This window comes from Schistocerca piceifrons, chromosome 4 (genome assembly GCF_021461385.2).
Source record: "Schistocerca piceifrons isolate TAMUIC-IGC-003096 chromosome 4, iqSchPice1.1, whole genome shotgun sequence".
Classification (NCBI taxonomy): Eukaryota; Metazoa; Arthropoda; class Insecta; order Orthoptera; family Acrididae; genus Schistocerca; species Schistocerca piceifrons.
The window spans coordinates 73,623,436-73,645,925 of NC_060141.1; the positions used below are offsets into that span (position 1 = coordinate 73,623,436).

At 39.2% G+C, this 22,490-nt stretch overlaps 1 protein-coding gene across 1 annotated transcript in view; it reads left to right on the forward strand.

Moving 5' to 3' along the window:
* Nucleotides 1-22,490, forward strand: part of LOC124795268 (39S ribosomal protein L38, mitochondrial) — a 49,312-nt gene that overhangs the window by 21,304 nt on the left and 5,518 nt on the right. The window contains exon 5 of the mRNA XM_047259216.1: nucleotides 13,063-13,221. Within this exon, the coding sequence (XP_047115172.1) occupies nucleotides 13,063-13,221 (159 nt within the window). The remainder of the gene's footprint in view (nucleotides 1-13,062; nucleotides 13,222-22,490) is intronic.

Sequence of the window (22,490 nt, forward strand, 5' to 3'; positions counted from 1 at the left end):
TGTTACTGATGGGTTGTTTTGTGTTGCACAGTTATAAATTACATTAGCCATCAAATATAGCATTTTTCTCTGTATTCTTGCTAAAAGAAAGTTAATAATCACATTTTTCATGTTGTTGAATATGAGAATGGTCATTCAGATGCTAGTGTACATATCATTTTTTTAAAGCTATTTTCACTTTTCAGAACTAACCTTAAGTGTATGAATGTATTACCTTGCAGTTCTCCTTTGTAGGAAGGATACAGAAGTCAGAAGCATTTTGCTTACCATTTGTGTATGGTTGTTAGTGATTCTGTGATGAATCTATCAGTGTTCAGCTAACATCAGTTTGTTCCATTTTTTCTGGACCATTTGTTCATGTTCAGGAGTTTCCAGAGAAAACATATCCCTTGTTCTTTGCCCTTGTTTTTGAGTAAGAAGTTCAAGTGCGAAAGTAAGAAGTATAACATGAATGACATGTTCCACACAATAGGCTCTCTTAATAGTTAAATCTTGACAATTTTCTTACTTTATAAAGGATGTCCTATAAAGAACACAACATTTGAGTCAAAATAACATACAAATTTATTGATTAAATTAAGGAATTTATATGGTATTGCAGTGTATACTACCTGTGATGGTGTATGAAATATAATATTATGACTCTACAGGCACCGTCTTGTCTTTTTGATGAAGTTTTCCATAACTTTCTGACATACTTGCACCACTAGCTCTGAATTTACCTACTGAATCACAGAAGTGATGGGGTTTGTAGGCATACGCATGAGATTTCAAATCCCCCTACAAAAAGAAATCACATGGTGTCGTATCACAAAATCTGGGCAACCACTTCACGTCACCAATACAGGAAATCACAGAGTCAGGGAAAATCTCTCGTAACAGTCAATGTCTGCTTGACTGCACCATCTTCTGACACCAAACCTCTTCAGCATGCACACAATTCAGTTCAGACTATGAAAACACTCTTTAACATATCACGTTGGCATTCGCCCTCCACTGTTAAAGTGTTTCGAGTACCATCTTCAAAGGAATATTATGCCATTATACCCTCAGCTGAAATGTTATACTACATAGTCACTTGTTGTGGATGTAATGACTTCTCCATAATTGTTTGAGGGTTTTTTGTGCCCCAAATTGTGCAATTTTGCTTGCTCATGAAGACATTCAACAGATAGTGTGTCTTATAAATGAATATTATTTTCTTGGTGAAATTGTTGTCCATTTTTTGCTGGGCAAGCACCCATTGGGCAAATGCTTGGCACTTTTCATGATAGGTTGGTCTCACTTCTTGTGTTAGAGACCCAAATCTGCAGATCTTTTTTCAGAATTTGTTGCATGCTAATTCTGGCACTATCCAGTTTTCATTAGTCAGTGAATAGATTTCCCTGGACTTAACAGCAGTGTTATCGCTCACAGTGGTGATGTTTTTCACAGAATGAATAACTCAAAGATGCTTTGAGGGTTTAATGTCCACAACTGACCCTGTTTTCTCAAGTCTAGCAATCAGTGTGAAACACATCATTTCCTATATGCAGATTTAGGAAGCATTAGCGCTTTTACAGAAATAAGGCAGGCCGGGGTGGCCGAGCGGTTCTAGGCGCTAGTCTGGAACCACGCGACTGCTACGGTCGCAGGTTCAAATCCTGCCTCGGGCATGGATGTGTGTGATGTCCTTAGGTTAGTTAGGTTTAAGTAGTTCTAAGTTCTAGGGGACTGATGACCTCAGAAGTTAAGTCCCATAGTGCTCAGAGCCATTTGAACAGAAATTAGTGGTCATGATTGTCTAAAATGTTGAAGCAGTTGGACAGATAACTTTGTACACAAACAGCATTTTACTAAAAGGAGAGAGGAGAGGTGTAAATGGGATTTGAATCTCAGAAATAAATTGTAAACTTTTAACATTGGAATTAAGTGAGAACATGTTAGCAACAACAGTCATACACAGCTTCTTTAAAGTTCCATAATGCTAAACATGAACCATAGTAATAAAACTTACCATAGTATAGTGTTTTCTAACAGACCAGCTTCATAAACAGAATACCTTTTTAGTGAAAATTAATTAATCATGATCAAATGTACTGATCAAAACAATTTCTATAATATGGGAACCGTAGAACTGTTACAGCATTCAACAATACTTTTAGAAGCACTTTTGATGTTTAGAAATGTATAGCACATAAGTTAATCTTGTATTACTGATTTAAGCAAAAGTAATTTTAAACCAATAAGAAAATTTAAACCAACTATTTTCTTCAACAATTTGAGTTTCAGGTCATGTGGAGCAGATAGTGTACTGCAGTATCCCTTAGACTAATTGAATAATGTGACTGAAATCTTTGAACACTTTAGTTATTAGTGTTATAAAAAGCAAGTAATTAATTTCACGTTTTTAGACACTCAAACTTTCAGGATCAGGAACAGGACTATAATGCAGCCTACATGACTTAGGTAAATGATTTTCCACTCTATACACATGCATTAAAATTCACAACTATATTAAATCATTGCATAAAATGGCTTATTCAAGAACTGACACGTGTCTAAATAATCTGCACATTGCCTAGAGGTTTGACACTGATTTGTGGTAGTGAGGGCACTGGGAAGCATTTTGCAATCACGGCTTTTCATACGAATACAGTTCTATTAAATTTATTCTTTTCACTGTCAGATCTCTTGGAACATTCCACACTATGCCATGTCATGACATGCTGATAGAACTTCCATCTGAGGCTCTTTTATAGAGTCATTCCTTGGTTATGGAAGTAATATTTGTACAATTTATGTTTAAGTATTAACATGAAAACAAAAAATAAAACTGATAGCCCTGAATATGACACTATGTATATCAGCTAAGATTTGATGATACAAGCTGGTTGATTTCCCACTGAACAAAGGAACAGGAAGTGTTACAGATGTAACAAAATCTTCATTTTTCATGGAATAACCCCAGTAATTTGGAACTAATTTTGCCTTTCTTCCCTCCTCCAGGATGTTCACACATCAGTTGCTAGCTACTGGCTGATTGTAGTAATCTTGGCGCACTCACTCGGCATTGTGAGTGCTTTGCACTCTTACACCTGCCAGACGGAGGGAATTCCCTTCATCGTTTCTTTCCCAACCACTGCAATTCCAACTATTTATACCCCATGCATGAATCTGCAAAAGTACAGAATTAAATTATAAAAGAAATATACTTCTTAATAAGATTCGATGAAAGGAATACACACGTTTGAGAATGTACAATAATAATGATATGCCAATATTTACTTAGATGGCATAAAAATGTTAGTGTTAAAACATCTGTGGCATACATATTGGTGTTACAAGTATAGTCTGGTCTGGTGGTGTAGTAGTAAAGTTCATGCCTCGAGGATAAGTCATGAGGTTGAACCCTGGTGGACCAAAGAAATTTCCGGTCTGGCTCTCTATGATGTGAAGAGTTACCAGGAACGACACATGGCTCGGATTCCATGTGAGACTGTAGGTTCCCTTCCGCCAGGGGTAGATTAGGGATGTGTGAGTCACCAAAGTGATGGTCAATCAAAGGACTTATACTCAGCCATTGAGCTACACAAAATTACTGTTGGCAATCAGTCTCATTACTGTCAACTTGTTTGATAAGCTACATTCACCAAAACATTCCACAGAGTTTGAAAGCAGTCTCTGCACAACATTCACCACGTTCGTAATAAGTTTTCACTACGACAACACACTGTTCCATTGTGAAGCGCTCAATTACTAAATGCAAAGAAACCATGAAAATTGTGCAATGTTCAGCTTTGTTAAGACCTGAAAATTTATGCAGGTACAAAAAATATGCTTGTCTTGTCTGTAGCTGACAGCAGGTGGTTAATAAAGTTATTGTTCCAGAATGCAGTAGTTGAAACGTAAGTCAGTTTTTCTCTGTATAGTAATATGCATTTTGGACAGCTGTTCCACAAATGCAAGAAACATAGAATTTGATGTAACATGTTACAGACCACGTAAAGTGGCTACAATCTGTGTGACAATTACTGCATATTCTGATGAGTTGCATAGCTAATTGGCATAGATGGAAACAATCATTTTCTTCATGTGGGTACCACAGCCATATATTTGACGCTTGCACTATTATGTGCTCACCTTCACGACTGCCATTTATGCTGCTAGATAATTGGGCATATTATGTCATGTTGACATATACATCACTTGAAAATGGCATCTAAAGCTAACATTGGCCAATATGTGAAATAATAATAATAATAATAATGTCGTGTGACGAGGGCCTCCCATCGGGTAGACCGTTCGCCTGGTGCAAGTCTTTCGATTTGACGCCACTTCAGCGAATTGCACATCGATGGGGATGAGATGATGATGATGATTAGGACAACACAACACCCAGTCCCTGAGCGGAGAAAATCTCCGACCCAGCTGGGAATCGAACCCGGCCCTTAGGATTGAAATTCTGTTGCGCTGACCACTCAGCTACTGGGGGCGGACAATATGTGAAATTAACAAAGTAAATATGTGTAAAGGACAACCAAAGTGGAACCATTACAATGTCCTCCAGCAAGATGGAAACAAGTTGCTGTTATGCTGAAGTGTAGCTGTCAGAGCTGAAATTGATGAATGTGTGAACAATCTCCAGTTGTCAATATTTAGAGCTTCCTTATCATTGACTGTGTTCCACAATTTTTGAATTATTTGACCTCAAAGATAGTAAAATGTGTCAGTAGAATTAACCCACATTGGAGGCATTTGGAATTGTACATCAGTTTATGCTCACAGTAATCAGCCATTTGATATCCGCTGCTGACTGAAAGCCTACTGCCAACTCTTCCATGCATTACAGTTTTCAGCTATACACGCATATGCTGTTCCTGCATGTTTTCTGATGTCATCCACACTTCATCCACTTAGGTGGAACCAGTGTATGGTGTCTCTTGGGCTGTCAGTGCAGATTTTGTTGAGACAAAGTAAAAAGCTTTCTTAGAACCTGTGAATTCCACACAAAAAGTAGGAATTCATACTCATTGCTCCATTCAGCAGTTTTATCTGTGGCTTACAAATGGTCCATTGTGCTATGTCCATTTTTAAAGCCAACTTGTTCCATTGGTTAAAATCTGAGGTTGTCAACCTTTATGGTAGACTATAATTTCAATGATACCTTAAAAAAACTCTTTCAGTTCCATTTATTGTGAAGGAGAAGAATTATAGAAACATCAGACCTTTGTGCAGATGGTCTATAAATAATTTCGTGGTTACTTTCATATTATTTTTCTTCTAAGTTTGAATCTCTCTTGGCACATTTCCTTTCTTTGTACCTCTATACACTTCGTCTCGCAATTTGTTCAGAATGTTTTGTACTATCTCTGCTTTGGCAGCACTGTCTTCAATAGCATCTCCATTGCTGTCATGCAGAGATGGCATTGATTGTTTCGTACCGCTAACGTACTTCACATACGGCCAGAATCTCATTGGATTTTTTGCCAGGTTTTGAGACAAAGCTTCACTGTGTTAACTGTTATAAGCATCTCGCCTTGAAGTCCGCGCTAAATTTCAAGCTTCTGTAGAAGACCGCCAATCTTGGCAATTTTGCGTCTGTTTAAATTTGGCATGTTTGTATCATTTCTGCAACAGTGTTCTAACCTGATTTGTGTACCAACGAGGATCAGCCCCATCGTTTGTTAATTTATTTGGTATAAATCTCTCAATTGTTGCTGATACTATTTCTTTGAATTCAAGCCACATCTGATCTACAATTATATTATTAATTTGGAATGAGTGGAGATTGTCTGTCAGGAAGGCTTTAAGTGAATATTTATCTGCTTTTTTGAATAGATATATTTTTTGCTTACTTTTGGAGGATTTGGGGATTATAATGTTCAATCTTGCTACGACAACCCTGTGTTCACTAATCCTTGTATCGGTTTTGATGCTCGTTATTAACTCAGGATTATTTGTTGCTAAGAGTTCAAGCATTTTTTCACAAGCTTTTACTATTCGCATGGGCTCATGAACTAACTGCTTGAAATAATTTTCAGAGAATGTGTTTAGCACAATTTCGGATGATATTTAGTGCATACCTCCAGAATTAAACATATATTTTTGCCAACATATCGAGAGTAAATTAAAGTCACCACCCACTATTATAGTATGAGTCAGGTACGTGTTTGAAATCAAACTGAAGTTTTCTTTGAACCTTTCAGCAACTGTATCATCTGAATGGGGGTCAGTAAAAGGATCCTATTATTATTTTATTCTGGTTGCCAACAATGACCTCTGCCCATACTAACTCACAGGAAGTATCTGTTTCAATTTCATAAGTTAAACTACTTCTAACAGCGACAAACACGTCACTGCCAATCGTGTTTGCCTATCCTTTCAGAACACCATTAGGTTCTTCACAAAAATTTCGGCCGAGCTTATATCTGGCTTTAGCCAGCTTTCTGTGCCTATAGCGATTTGAGCATCAGTGCTTTCTATTAGCGTTTGGAGGTCTGGTGCTTTCCCAACACAGTTATCAAAATTTACAACTGTTATACTGATGGTTCCTGTATCTACGTTCTTCCTGTGTTCGGCCTGCACCCTTTGTGTCTGAAGACCTTCTTGTGTTTTCCCGAGACCCTGTAACCTAAAAAACTGCCGAGTCCATGCCACACAGCCCCTGCTACCCGTTAGCCGCCTCCTGCGTATAGTGGACACCTGACCTATTCAGTGGAACCCGAAACCCAACTACCCTTCGGCACAGGTCGAGGAATCTGCAGCCTACACGGTCGTAGAACCGTCTCAGTCTCTGATTCAGACCCTCCACTCAGCTCTGTACCAGAGGTCCACAATTGGTCCTGTCGACTATGCTGCAAATGGTCAGCTCTGCTTTCATCTTGCAAGCAAGACTGGCAGCCTTTACCACTTCTGTTAGCCGCTCGAAACCAGAGAGAATCTCCTCTGATGCTAAGTGACACACATCATTGGTACCGACGTGAGCAACCGCCTGCAGTTGGCTGCACCCTGTGCTCTTCATGGCATCCAGGAAGACCCTTTCCACATCTGGAATGACTCCACCCGGTATGCACATGGAGTGCACATTGGTTTTCTTTCCCTTCTTGTCAGCAAAGTCCCTAAGGGGCCCCATAATGCCCCTAACGTTGCAGCTCCCAACTACCAATAACCCCACCCTCTGTGATTGCCCAGATCTTGCAGGCTGAGTGGTTTCCACTGAAACAGGACAGGCGACAGCATCTGGCTCAGCGACAGTGTCAGCCACAGACGGCACGTAGAACCTGTTTGTCAGACAAACCAGGGAGGCCTTATGTGCGGCCGCCTGGGAAGTCTTTCACTGCCTGCGTCACCCCAGGGTGACCTCCCACTCGACCACAGGTGAGGGGTCAACCTCAGTATGAGCAGTAACTGGATTGGCAACCGGTGAGGACTGATCGGAGGACTTGGACGTGCTGGATGTCCGGTGGATCCCCGTGACCAGCCTACAACAGTGGTGCCCATCCACTGCAGCCTCAAACTGTGTAACCGAAGTCATCACAGCCTGAAGCTGAGAGTGAAGTGTCACCAACTCGGTTCGCATCCGCACACAACAATCGCAATCCCTGTCCATACTAAAGACCATGGAAAACTAAACTCTGCAGATAAACAGACTATCAGGAAGTGCTGCGCATCTCTACTGCAGACCCTGATGAAAACGCAGGAGCTGTGTCTAATAATATGCAGATATTCAAAAACCTAACTACTGAATTACTCAGGTGAAACTAAATAATTTGCCCCTGATTAGGAACTTGTAATATGTCACAAAATCGGTTTACTTTCCGACACAAACAAAAACACGAGAACTGTGGCTATTAGATATTAAATTTACATGCAGAAACTCAAAACTAAACTATTAAAGCACACAGATGATATAGTGAAATTCGCTCCTGGTTAGGGACTCATAAATGTCACAAAAGCGGTTACTTCCCTGTAGCTGTGTCTGTCTCAGTCGGCTACTACTGCCTGAGTCTGGAGTTAGCTACCCTTTGTGATAGACCAAGTTATACTTCTCTGCCAACTAACCATTTGAAAGTGAATTCCCAGGTACAAGAATGGAATTCTGATTAAGCACTTGTTTTGGCATTAGTGAGTGTGGATTAGTTCGACAAAAACAGAGGTCTCACGTCAGGGGGCATGGAGCGCTAACTGCAGGTGGTGTTGAATGAAAGTTATGGACTTAGCTTGGGTCAGTTCATGCCACTGAATGTCATTTGTTTCCACACAAATTTGATTGATCTGTTTTTTATGTGACTTTCTCTGTTGATAGTGAACAGTATTCCTGTTTCACTGCGTCAGTGGTTATTGGCAAGAGTTGTTAGTTCCTGAAAGAGGCCGAATAACTACAGGGCTTTTAATGATTGACTGTAGAGTTATGAGAAATTTATCCCTGTCATGCAGTTCAAAGTGTGGCTTGCAACCCTTATTTAGACTGATTTGACAGTGTAAGAAACTAAAGAATTAATTCGAGTCTGCCAGTAAATTTTCTTGTTGATCTGTGAAGCTGTACATCACGTAGTTTGTCTCGCACATTGCAAACAGCCAAAAATAGGTGAATTCTGGCTGTGACTGCGAATACAATTTCGCGTGACATTATGGAAGCTCTGTGGCACAGATGGAAGTGTACGTTTCTGTTTTCCTTATGTCTGAACTCATTAAACCACTGGCCAAATGCTGCTGTGGGAGAAGACGAGTTGTGACAATCCTGCCACAAACATTATCAACATTTAATAACTTCCCATGGTACCTTGAATCCATATAGTGTCACTACATGAAGATGCCCCAGTTTTATGCCAGTTTTTGTCACAATATCTGGTGAACATAGTAAGTAAAACAAGTAGTGGTTCAGTAGCTCATTCTCAATTGGCTGAGGTGGTTGAAACTTCTGCCGAATCAATGCATTTTTTGTTTGGAAATTAATCATTTAATAGTAATGCTAGCAGTCACAAAATTTTCCGAGTGGCACACATATTTTAGGGTTGCACGTCATTAATAGAGACTGGAGGGACACATGTCACAGTCTAATTTTAGAGCTAACAGTTGTAAAATAACTAATGAATGTGTCTATTTGCATTTATTATGACATTGGAAAATTCTGGATGGCCCAGAGCTTGATCTGATGCTGTGCGATTTTCACTTTTGGAGGTTTATAAAGGATCATGTGTCTGTGCCTCCACTAGCACATAATGTACCTGACTTAAGAAATATGGTTGAAGAAGTTGTTACAACAGTTGCTCCAAACACACTGATCAAGGTTTGGAAAGATGTGCCTATCAACATGGTGTGTGCCCTGTGATGGATGGTGCTCACTTGTGACACAAACTGTTTAAGTTGGTCTTTCATTTGATGTATTATTTATAACTATAAGTTGAACGTATTAAATGCTACAAAGCCTGCAAACCCAAATATTTATTTTGAAACACCAGGTATATGTGAGGTGCTATCCAAATGTTCCCAGAATGTGTGTGTAGTTGGTGAAGTCTACCTAGTACGATGAAACGCCGCCAAGTTGTACCTTGTACATCTTTTGAGAGTTAGTGGTTCAATCAGATTTGTGCTAGGTGGTCATGTTTAGTATTTATGAATATTTCCTAATTCTCATGTGTTGCATGTCTTGTGAAATTGACAATGGCGGGTGTCTGGGAACAATGTGTGTGTGTAAACTTTGTAAATGTAAAATATTTACATTTTTGCCCAGATTTTTTTATTAAAATCATATTCAAGTGAAGAGTGGAATGTCAGATCCCTTAATCAGGCAAGTAGGTTAGAAAATTTAAAAAGAGAAAAGTTAAAGTAGAACTAGTGAGAATTGAGAATTAGTGAAATTCGGTGGCGGGAGGAACAGGACTTTTGGTAAGGTGAATACAGACTCATAAATAAAAAATCAAATAGGGGTAATGAAGGAATGAGTTTAATAATGAATAAGCCCACACCCACCACAGCATACAAGTTTACATGCCAACTAGTTCTGCAGCTGATGAAGAGATTGAAGAAATGTATGATGAGATTAAAGAAATTATTCAGATAGTTAAGCGAGCCAAAAATTTAGTAGTCGTGGGGGACTGGAATTCGATAGTAGGAAAAGAAAGAGGAGAAAAAGTTGTAGGTGAATATGGACTGGGAGAAAGGAGTGAAAGAGTATAATTTAACCATAGCTAACAGTTGTTTTAAGAATCATGAAAGAATGTTATATACATTTAAGAGACCTGGAGATACCGGAAAGTTTCAGATTGATTATATAATGGTTAGACAGAGTTTTAGGAACCAGGTATTAAATTGTTAGATATTTTGAGGATCATATGTAGACTCTATTCACAATTTATGGTTATGAACTGCAGATTAAAACTGAAGAAACTGCAAAAGGGTAGGAATTTAAAGAGATGGGACTTGGATAAACCGAAAGAACCAGAGGTTGTAGAGTGTTTCAGAGGGAGCATTAGGGAATTATTGACAAGAACAGGGGAAAGGAATACAGTGGAAGAAGAATGGGTAGCTTTGAAAGATGAAATACTGAAGGCGGTAGAGGATCATGTAAGTAGAAAGATGAGGACTAGTAGAAATCCTTGGGTAACACAAAAGATATTGAATTTAATTAATGACAGGAGAAAATATAAAAATGCAATAAATGAAGCAGGCGAGAGAACATACAAATGTCTCAAAAATGGGATAGAAAGTGCAAAATGGTTGGGCAGGAATGGCTAGAGGACAAATGTAAGGACATAGAAGCATATATCACTAGGGGTAATATAGATGCCACCTACAGGAAAATTAAGAAGACCTATGGAGAAAAGAGAGCCACCTGTATGAATATCAAAATCTCATATGGCAAACCAGTCCTAAGCAAAGAAGGGATGGCAGGAAGGTGGAAGGAGAGTATAGAGGGTCTATACAAGGGAGATGTACTTGAGGGCAATATTATGGAAATGGAAGAGGACATAGATGTAGATGTAGATGATACTGTGAGAAGAATTTGACGGAGCATGGAAAGACCTAAGTCAAAATAGAACTAGTTGTAGCCTTGGAAGAGCCAGTCATGCAGAACTATTTCACCTGGTATGCATCATGGATGAGACATGTGAAATACCCTCAAACTTCAAGAAGAATATAATAATACCAATCCCAAAGTAAACAGATGATGACAGTTGTGAAAATTACTGAACTATCAGTGTAATAAGTCATGGTTGCAAAATACTAACATGAATTCTTTACAGAAGAATGGAAAAACTGATCAAAGCCGACCTCAGGGAAGATCAGTTTGGATTCCGGAGAAATGCAGGAGCACTTGAGGCAATACTAACCCTACGACTTCTCATAGAAGGTACCTGTAAGTTAAGGAAAGACAAACCTACTTGTATAGCATTTGTAGACTTAGAGAAAGCTTTTGACAGTTTTGACTGGAATACTCCCTTTCAAATTCTAAAGGTAGTAGGGATAAAATATAGGGAGCAAAAGGCTCCTTACAATTTTTACGGAAACCAGATGGCAGTTATAAGAGTCGAGGGGCAGGAAAGAGAAGCAGTGGTTGAGAAGGGAGTGAGACAGTGTTGTACCTATCCCCGATGTTATTCAGTCTGTATATTGAGCAAGCAATAAAGGAAACGAAAGAAAAATTTAGAGTGTGAATTAAAATCCATGGAGAAGAAATAAAAACTTTGAGGTTTGCTGACGACATTGTTATTCTGTCAGAGACAGCAAAGGACTTGGAAGAGCAGTTGAATGGAATGGACAGTGTCTTGAAAGGATGATATAAGATGAACATTAACAAAAGCAAAATGAGGATAATGGAATTAGTTGAATTAAATCAGGTGATGCTGAGGGAATTAGATTCGGAAATGAGACACTTTAAGCAGTAGATGAGTTTTGCTATTTGGGCAGCAAATTAAATGATGATGGTCTTAGTAGAGAAGATATAAAATGTAGACTGGAAACGGCAAGAAAATTGCTTCTGAAGAAGAGAAATTGGTTAACATTGAGCATAGATTTAAGTGTCAGTATTTGAAGTATTTGTATGGAGTGTAGCTATGTGCGGAAGTGAAACATGGATGATAAACAGTTTATACAAGAAGAGAATAGAAGCTTTCGAAATGTGGTGCGACAGAAGAATGCTGAAGATTAGATGGGTAGATCATGTCACTAATGAGGAGGTACTGAATAGAATTGGGGAGAAGAGGAATGTGTGGCACAACTTGACTAGAAGAGGGGATCAGTTGGTAGGACACATTCTGAGGCATCAAGGGATTACCAGTATAGTACTGGAGGGTAAAAATCAAAAGGAAGACCAAGAAATGAATACATTAAGCAGATTCAGAAGGATGTAGGTTGCAGTATTTACGTGGAGATGCGGCTTGCACTGAGTAGAGTTGCATCAAAGCGGTCTTTGGACAGAAGAAGAAGAAGACGATGACAGCAACAGCAGCAGCAGCAGCAACAACAACAACAACAACAACAACAACTCAAGTGAAATTTTCTTTCAGACATTCATTTCAATTTTTGACATTAGAACAGTGGGAAGTCCAGCATATCCTTTGTTTCCATAATCCGTCTGGCCTCAATGTTCTCTAGTCTGTCCTCCAACTGGCCTATTCCCTTTCCTACTGTACTGCACACTCCCTCAGGTGACATTAGCATCTTGTCCCACTGTTACCCTGCTATCCTCTTCCTCCCCTCAGGATGCCTCCTCCTTACCAACACCACCCACCCAGGATGATTTCTGCTTGCATCATCTACAGTTACAGTCGGGTTGTAGTTCCAGAGAGAGTGCTGTGTGTGTGTGTGTGTGTGTGTGTGTGTGTGTGTGTGTGACAGAGATATGCCAAAAGTTCTACTTCTGAGGAAGGACTTTGACCAAAAGCTTAAACATTTCTGGTATTCTTCTCCATTGTATTTGTCTGTGACTCAACACCTCCTCTGCATGGCAAATATAACTTTTTTTTCCTGTGATTATGAAAACTTTCATTTGATTCTTGATGCCTTTTTCTAGTAATTTTTCAAAATTTTCTATCTGTCCAGCAAAGTTTGTAATGAAGTAATAATCTTGCATTCCAGGGGCAACATTCCTGGAAATAATATCAGCAAGGGTGAAGTTGTTTGGGATTACTTGCAACCCTTTCCTCCCCGTGGAACTGGCTTCCACCGATTTGTATTTATTTTGTACAAGCAAGAAAAGAAGATGGATTATGAAATGCTTAAAAAAGATGGTTCTTGGTAAGTTGAAAAGACATTCGAAATGTATTTGGGCTGTTAGTACGTACATTTGGCTGCTGCTGCTTCATGAATAATTTGCTGTTAAAATCACAGTTGGCATATTGTAATATGTGGCAGGATGTATATTTTTTAGATGTGCTTCATGTAGCTTTCTACCATTGAATGAAGGCATGCTTGTAGCCATAAATAATACAATAGTGTCTTGTGAGGCTAGTACAGATTTCGAAAATGAAATAATTTGAGTGAAGAAAAGTGTTAAAGATGGATCAAACATAGTAATTGTATGCTTACACACATCTCCTGCCTCAGGAGCAATAGTGGCAAAACATTTGAAGAAAAACTTGGAGAAAGTTACATCTAAATTACTTGGTTATATTATAGTATTTGGGGGAGGGGGGGGGGGGGGTGATTTGAATCTCCCAGCTATAGACTAGGGGCTCAAGTGATTAGAACTGCAGTAGGGATAGGGAATCAAGTGAAATTGTTCTAAATGCCTTAGTCGAAAATTAAGTCCAGGAATTAATTAGAGAACTGATTCATGAAGTTAACATTTGCTGGTTTAAACTGATCTGAACTTTTTGACTTGGCCAATGAAGAACAAAAGTTTGGTGACCACTATGTCCTTACAGTGTCACTGAATATGGGTGTAAATAGGAATGTAAAGAAAAGAAGGAAGTTATTTCTGCTTAGCAAGAGTGACAAGAAACAGATTTCTGATTACTTGAATGTTCAAAGTGGAATATTTATCTCCAAGATTGAAAATGTTGCGTACAAATGAACAAAGTTCAAGAGTGTTATACAATATGCTGTAGACAGGTATGTTCTAAGCAGTGTTGTTAGGGAAGTGAAGGGCCTGATTTGGTTCAACAGTCTAAAGTAATGAGGACCTCACTGTAGATTTAAATGTAACCACTGCCTCATAGCCAAGCATAATTTGAGCAAAGCCAAAATTGCATGTGTCAAGTTTTCAATGAACTCAAAAGTAAAATTCTATCTATTGGTGTGACAGAACATCCTAAGAAGTTTTGGTTTTATGTTAAATCAGTAAATGGATCAAAGCTGTCTGTTCAGACATGTTTGTGAACACAACGGTATTGAAACAGAGGATGAGAGAGAGAAGGCCGAAATACTGAATTCATTTTTCCAAAACTTTACACCAAAGAAATGTTGAAACAGCATTACATTTAGCAGTCTATATAAATGACCTAGTGGATAATACAAGGGTTGGAACTTTAATAGTGGCAACTATTTATTTATAGCTCGTACAAAATAGATATGTGTTTCAAAGTTTTACTGACCTTGAAAGTAGTCACCATCATTGTGTATAACCCATTGCCAGTGATGTGGAAGTCGTAGGATACTCTTACCAGTGCCAGTTGTGTTGACAGATCGAGCAGCACGGTCTATTGCCCGACGAATTTGTAGCAGTTCAGAAGCAAATGCCGTGAAGTGTTTCCTGCAGTTTAGAACTCAAGTTGAACTCACGAGGGCTTAATTCAGAGGAATGCAGTAGGTGGTATAGCACTTAGCAGCCCCATCAGTCAAACAAATCAGTAAAAGCTTGCACTGTACATGTTTGAGTATTGTCCTGCAAAATGATGGTCACATCCTGCAGAAAGTGTCATCACTTCTGTCTCTAAGCTGGTCATAGGTTGTGTTCCAAAAATGAACAGCATAGAGACAGAAGTGATGACACTTTCTGCAGGACCTCATCATCATTTTGCAGGACAATGCTCAAGCATGTACAGTACAATCTGTTACAGATTTCACAATGAGATTTTCACTCTGCAGCGGAATGTGCGCTAATATGAAACTTCCTGCCAGATTAAAACTATGTGCCGGACCGAGACTCGAACTTGGGACCTTTGCCTTTCGTGAGCAAGTGCTCTACCATCTGAGCTACCCAAGCACGACTCACGCCCCATCCTCACAGCTTTATTTCCGCCAGTACCTCGTCTCCTACCTTCCAAACTTTACAGAAGCTCTCCTGCGAACCTTGCAGAACTAGCACTCCTGAAAGAAAGGATATTGCTGAGACATGGCTTAGCCACAGCCTAGGGGATGTTTCCAGAATGAGATTTTCACTCTGCAGTGGAGTGTGCGCTGATATGAAACTTCCTAGCAGATTAAAACTGTGTGCCGGACCAAGACTCAAACTCGGGACCTTTGCCTTTCATGGGCAAATGCTGTACCAACTGAGCTACCCAAGCACGACTCACACCCCGCCCTCACAGCTTTACTAGAGCACATGTCCGCGAAAAGCAAAGATCCCGAGTTCGAGTCTCGGTCCGGCACACAGTTTTAATCTGCCAGGAAGTTTCATGTTACAGATTTGTTTGACTGATGGGACTGCTATTTGCTATACCACCTACTGCACTCCCCTGACTGAAGCCCTCATGTGTTCAACTCGATTTTTAAACTGAAGGAAACACTTCACTGCATTCACTTTACAACTGCTACAAATTCGTCAGGCAATAGACTGCGCCGCTTGAACTGTCAGCACAACTGGCATTGCTAAGAGTATCCTAAGACTTCCACATCGCTGGCAACGGGTTATACACAATGTTGGTGACTGCTTTGAAGGTCAGTAAAACTGTGAAACATGTATCTATTTTGTACGAGCTGTAAATACATAGTTGTCACTATTAAAGTTCCAACCCTCTTATATATAGTTCCATTAGTTCATTCATGGAAGATGCTGTTAAATTTAGAAGAGCTGCAATGCCAGATCATTATAGCAAAATGAAGGAAAACTTACAGAGGATTGATATTTGTTGTATATAGCATGCTGTCTATAAATAGGCAGGAAGACCCATTATTGTGTGATCATACGATTACAAAATAACCAGTGGAAGCAATCTCGTCCATTAAATATCCAGGTGTTTACATATGGACCGATTCAAAGTGGAATGACCACATTAAACTAACTGCAGAAAGGTAGATGCCAGGTTGAGATTTATTGGACAAATCCTCAGGCTATATAGTTGTCCCACAAAGGTTGTGGTTTACAAAAACCTCGTTCAATAGATATTTGAGTATTACTTGTTACTTGGGGGCTCTCACCAGATACAGTTGGTAGAGGATAGACAAGATTCAACAAAGAGCAGCATGTTTTGCAATAGATTTATTTAGTAAATGCGCAAGAGTCACTGACTGGGGATTCCCAAGTGTTAGTAAATGATCTTGATGAAACTTGGTGGGTTTGTAGAGGGGGGGGGGGGTAAAATAAAGCAATATTTATTTTTTTGTTTGTGCCCAATTTCAGTTTTGTTGGGTAAAATACACCACAAAAGGCAATTTGGCACATTAGGTTTGGAGGGGATCTCTTCAAAACAATGAGATATGAAAAATGTTTCTCTTCAAAACAATGAGATATGGAAAATGTTTCTCATATGAAAGTTGATATGTAATTAACTGTCTAATCAAATTTTGTAATAATTTGAAATTTTGCAAAATAGCCCACTGGCATTAATTAATTTTTAGAAATGAAAACTTTTGTTACAACATAAAGTAAAGAAACTTTCAGGCTGCATAAATCCATGTGTAATAATGCTTGTTTTGGAAATACTATTTTTGGAACATAAGTTGTACACATTGTGCTGTTAGAGTATTTTTAACGTAAGTAATTAAAATACCTAAACATTGATTATTGATCTTGTTACTTATTTTACTTATATTTGTTTTATGTTTTAAATTGTAATTTTACACTTTCCTTCACTAAGACACACACATGTATTTTGTTGATTGAAACTAATAAGTAACTCATTATTATGATACAAACTAATTACAAAAATAATATTCTGTAAATAAATGCTTAGAACATAACTTTTTCTTACACCATGCACATAAAATGAATGAAATTTCTTCACTTAATATACATGACGAAGAACCCAATCTAAAACAAAATTAATCAGGACTTCAGCCAAGGACAAGGAACTTGTTCATCTGGTGATCCCAAAGGGCTTAGCGGCACAGGTACAGTCATGATACACATACAGCTTTTGATGTTGGAAGTATTTTCTGGGAAGGTTTACAGATCTAGTCCTGGTGAATGATTATGATGACGTCAGTCTCCACTTGATTAGATTAGATTTACTTTCATTCCAATTGATCTGTAGTGAGGAGGTTATCCAGGATGTAGAAGATGCCAGAAGAACAATAATACATGACAAATATTAACAACTAAAACAAATAAGCTAATATATCTCCACAGGTCCCAAGTGGAATGATAGTCTATTAAAAATCTTTTGGTTTGGCTGGTTCACACCACATATAACTCTTATTGCATGCTTTTGTACCCAGAAAACTTTAACTTGGGTTGATGCATTACCCCACAAAATAATCCCATATGACATTGTGGAGTGAAGGTAATCATAGTATGCCAACTTTTTCATTTTTATATCCCCTATGTCTGACAGAATTTGCATTGCAAATAGAGATTTTTTTAAGCACTTCAGCAGTTCTGTGGTGTGCTCCTCCCAGTTGAATTTATTATTAAGCTGTAATCCCAAGGATTTAACACTGTTCACTTCTTCTATCTGCTTGTCATCATATGTTAGGCATCTTGTCGTGGGACACCCATTACAAGTTCTGAACTGCATGTAGTGTGTTTTTTTTTTTCAAAGTTAAGTGACAAAGAATTGGCTTGGAACCAGTGATTAATGTCCAAATATATTTTATTAGCCAATATTTCTAAGACTACACTTTATTTGCTATTTATTGCAATGTTTGTATCATTGGCAAACAAAAAAAAATTGTCATCTGGTAATGTTGCTGATGAAAGGTAATTATTTCCCAGTTGGATGATGCCTGATAGCTTAATACATGTCTCTTTCCTAATAGCACCCTTTGTTTCCTGCCAGAGATATAAGATTTGAACAGTTTTGCAGCATTTCCTGTTACACTATAATATTCTTATTTACTTAAAATGATACTATGATTTATACAGTCAAATGCCTTTGACAGATCACAAAATATACCAGTTGTCTGCAATTTTTTGTGTAATGAATGAAGTACATTTTCACTGTAAGTGTAGATAGCATTCTCAATATCAGAAAACCTTAGAAATCTGAACTGTGACTTTGACAGTATGTTATTTGTGGTAAGATTGTTATATAGCTGATTGTACATTACCTTTTTGAGAATGCTGGCAAAAGTGAAACTGGTTGGAAATTTGATGCCATTTCTTTATCTCCCTTCTTAAACAGTGGCTTAACTTCAGCATATTTCAACCATTCAGGAAATATTCCACTGATAAATGACTGGTTACACAGATAGCTTAATATGTTACTTTACTCAGAATCACATTCTTTAATTAACTTTGTTGATATTTCATCATTCCCACAAGATGTTTTTGATTTTAAATATTTTATGATGGACATTACTTCTGCTGGGGCAGTGAGGGTCAAATTCATATAATGGAAATTACTTTAAATGTTTAGTCTGGGGTATCCCATGGCAGCATCTACAGAACCTGACAACCCCATCTTTTCAGTAACAGTTAAAAAGTGTTTGTTAAAAAGTTCTGCAACACTACACACATCTATCACCTATGTGTCATTTACTCTTAATGCTGTTTGCCCCTCTTTGTGTCTGGTTCTACCAGTCTCCTTCTTCACTATATCCCATATTGTCTTTATTTTGTTATCTGATATGACTATCTTTTCCTTGTAATATATTTGCTTTGATGTCCATATTACAGTCTTTAATATTTAGCAGTGTTTCTTGTAATGTGCTATTGCATCAACATCAGAACTGTTTCAGATTGACAGATACAGTTTTCTTTTTGTGTTACAAGATACCTCTATTCCTTGAGTAGTCCATGGCTTCTTTGTAGACTTTGCTCTAACCTCGGTTAGTTTTGGGGGAAAACAGTGTTCAAATAAGGTAAGCACTTTTTTAGCAAAAGTGTTATATTTTTAATTCATGCCATGAACACTGTAAACATGACTCCAGTGAATGTCTCTAAGGAGTATCCTAAAATAATCAATTTTTGGCTTATTGATTATCCTCTTGAGCTCAGATTTAACAGATTTTATATCCTGTTCAGTATTAACATTTAACAGAAGGAACTGCATGTCATGGGCTGAGAGGCCACTGACTATTGGTTTTGTAATATAATTTTGTTCATTGGACTTTTCTATAAAGATATTATCAATGGCTGTTTGTGAGCAATTGGCTACCCTAGTTGGGAACTTTACAGTGGGGATTAAGTTGAATGGTAGTATCACTAACTCAAATAAGTTCTTATTGGGAGAGTCTTTAAGGAAATCTTCCTTGAAGTCACGAGCAACCACTATTTCTTTGTTTTTAGTTGTTAAATGGGCCAGTACAGCTTCAAGGTGGTTTATGAACAGATTAAAGTTGTCTGCAAGTGCTTGATATACACTTAATATTTTGAAGGATTTTTTGCGAAATTCTACTTCTGTTGCACATGCTTCCATATGCTGTTCTAGGCAAAATTAATGAAAGTCTATGTTCTTAAATTTATGACAGTTCCTGAGGAATGTGGCAACTCCTCCTTTGTCAATTTCTGCTCTACAAAAGTGAGAGGCTAACCTAAATCCTGTAACACTTAAAACTTCTACACCTGTGGTCACATGATGTTCAGAGAGACAGATTGTGTCAGCTGGGTTTGAGGACTCTAATGCATCTACGCAGATAATTAATTCATTAATTTTATTTCTGAGTCCTTGAACATTTTGATGCAATAAAGATAGCTGACATTTCACATTGACTGATTTAAAACTGGGTAGAGTTGAAATTTCTGCTGATTGTTGAAAATTCTTAACCAACAGGTATTTCAGCTGATGTAATAAGCTAGAATTATGTTTTTTGGTTTCTTTCTCAAACTGAAGGTGTGTCTCAATCCTAACCTCTCTTGTATACTTGTGCAACTGCATTAGTGGGGCTTTCGTGGCCACCTCCCCATTTTCATTCGGTCTTTCCTGTCTCTGCAGTTTTTTCGGACCAGAGTTGGTGCCACGCTCTCTGATTGATTTGAGCAGGATATAGTGTCCCTCAGGCAGTGTTTTATGTGTTACCCTCTTTTCCAGAGCCATCAACAGTATCACATCGACAGTAAAGAGTCCTGTACAGTCCTCTTTATTTGTGGACGATTTTGCTGTTTTCCGCTACTCCTCCAGTGTTGCAACGGCGAGCCATCAGTTGCAACTTACAGTGCGGCAGTTAGAGGAGTGGGCTGTAAAGACGGGTTTTCGGTTTTCTGCTGATAATTGTTTGTTTGTGTGTGTGTGTGTGTGTGTGTGTTCATTTTAATCATTCTCGTCGTCTCTTTAATTTGCCTGCCTTGAAGATGGGGGACACCATCCTACATTTTAGAGACACAGTGCGGTTTATGGGCCTCATTTTTGACTCCAGATTGTCATGGTTGCCATATGTGCGACACTTGAAAGCCCGAACCCTGAAGGCGCTGAACATCCTCAAGTGCCTTAGCCACAGATAATTGACGCTGTCCGCCATGAGGGGATTCAGCTCACCTTGGGCACTTATCGGAACAGTCCGAGCCTCTGTGATGAGGCGGGGGAACCGCCACTTACCATCTGGCGCCAGCTCCTCAGGGTGAGCCAAGCATGTAAGTTCCTCGCAGCTCCAACTTCACTCGCCCACCATACTGCTGTTCGTCCACATCTGGACCACCTTTTTTCCAACCGTCCACAAGCCACAATGCCATATGGGATCTGCATGCAGCGTGTGCTGGAGTGACTCGGTGAGGCGCCAATCCGACCACAAATCCAGGTTTTTAACCATTTGCCAATCTGGTTACTGGAGCGGCAAGAGTGATTTTAGATTTGGTGCGGTACAGGAGAGATAGCGCTCCTGCTTCCGTTTTTAACGTGGTATTTTCTGTCATTTTACCCAAGCGCCACAACCATGTAGCTGTTTTTACGGATGGGTCTAAGCAGGGTGACTCTGTTGGTTGCTCTGTCGTTTTCCCAGATTGTGTCCTCAAGAGCAGACTGCCTCCCAAATTTACCATCTTTGATGCAGAATCATATGTGATCTTGCGGGCACTGGAGCAGATGAGACATTCTCCCAGTCTTAGATTTCTCGTATGTTCATATTCTGTGAGTGCCCTTTACTCTCTCCAACGTTTGTACCCAGCAGATAAAGTAACCCAGACTATCCAGGGCACCCTCCTCCAACTACAGTGACTGGGAACAAGGTGTCTTTCTGTTGTGTGCCAGGGTACATGGGAATTCTGGGGAATGAAAGGGCTGATCGAGTAGCCAAGGAGGCGTGTCATTACAGTCAGGTCTTTTGATGTGCTATCCCCCTGCATGCCCTCACCTCGCTGTTGAGGTATAAACTCCTGTTTTGCTGGGCAGACGAGTGGCTAGAAGTGACCGACAACAAGCTCCGTGTCATCAAGCCCACAACTCAGCTGTGGCGTACTTCCTTCCAGCCTCGTCGATGGAACACAGTCCTCCTTACTCGTCTTTGCATCCGCCACAGCCCTATGATGCATGGACTTTTACTCCGACGAGAGGACCTTTCGATGTGTGATGCTTGTGGTGTGCAGATTATGGTGCACCACATTTTATTGGACTGCATTGTATTTGCTGACCAGCGGACTGCAGCGGATTTGCCAGCAGATCTGCAGTCTATTTTATGTAATGATCAAATGAAAGTTTTGTAAATTGTCCCATGTTTTTAACAACATTTTGGGGAGATGTTTTTAATGTGTCAATAGGGTGGCTGGCTAGCCCAAGTCTTTTGTAAGTGGTCAGCCAGTCACATTTCCCTGTGCTGTCCTTTTAGCTCTTCTGTGTTTTGTTTTCCCTCTGTTTTAATTTCTTGAATAGCTCTCTTGCCACCTCATTGGTTTTAGTGCATGTGAGAGTGCGTGTGCAATGGAGTGATTGTGTGGTCATTTCGAGTGCATCATGTGTGTACAACAGTTTTCGTTCTTATCCACATTCGTTTGTTTTAATAAATGTTAGGGCACTGATAACTTCACTGTTGGGTGCCCATGAGATCCCAAAAACACACACACACACACACACACACACACACTCACACACACACACACACACCTGACCTCGCTTAAAACTTGGCTTTTTTCTGTCCTCCCTACCCTAAACAATGGTCTTTTCTCAACCCTATAACCACTGGTATCTTATCACTCATGACAGTGCCTCCCCCCTTTAACTTTCCTGCTATTTTCCCAGCCAGTTTACCCTTCCCTTTCCTGTTGAGGTGAAGGCTATGCTTAGTATAATCCCGCCTATTGAGAGAATCAACAGGAA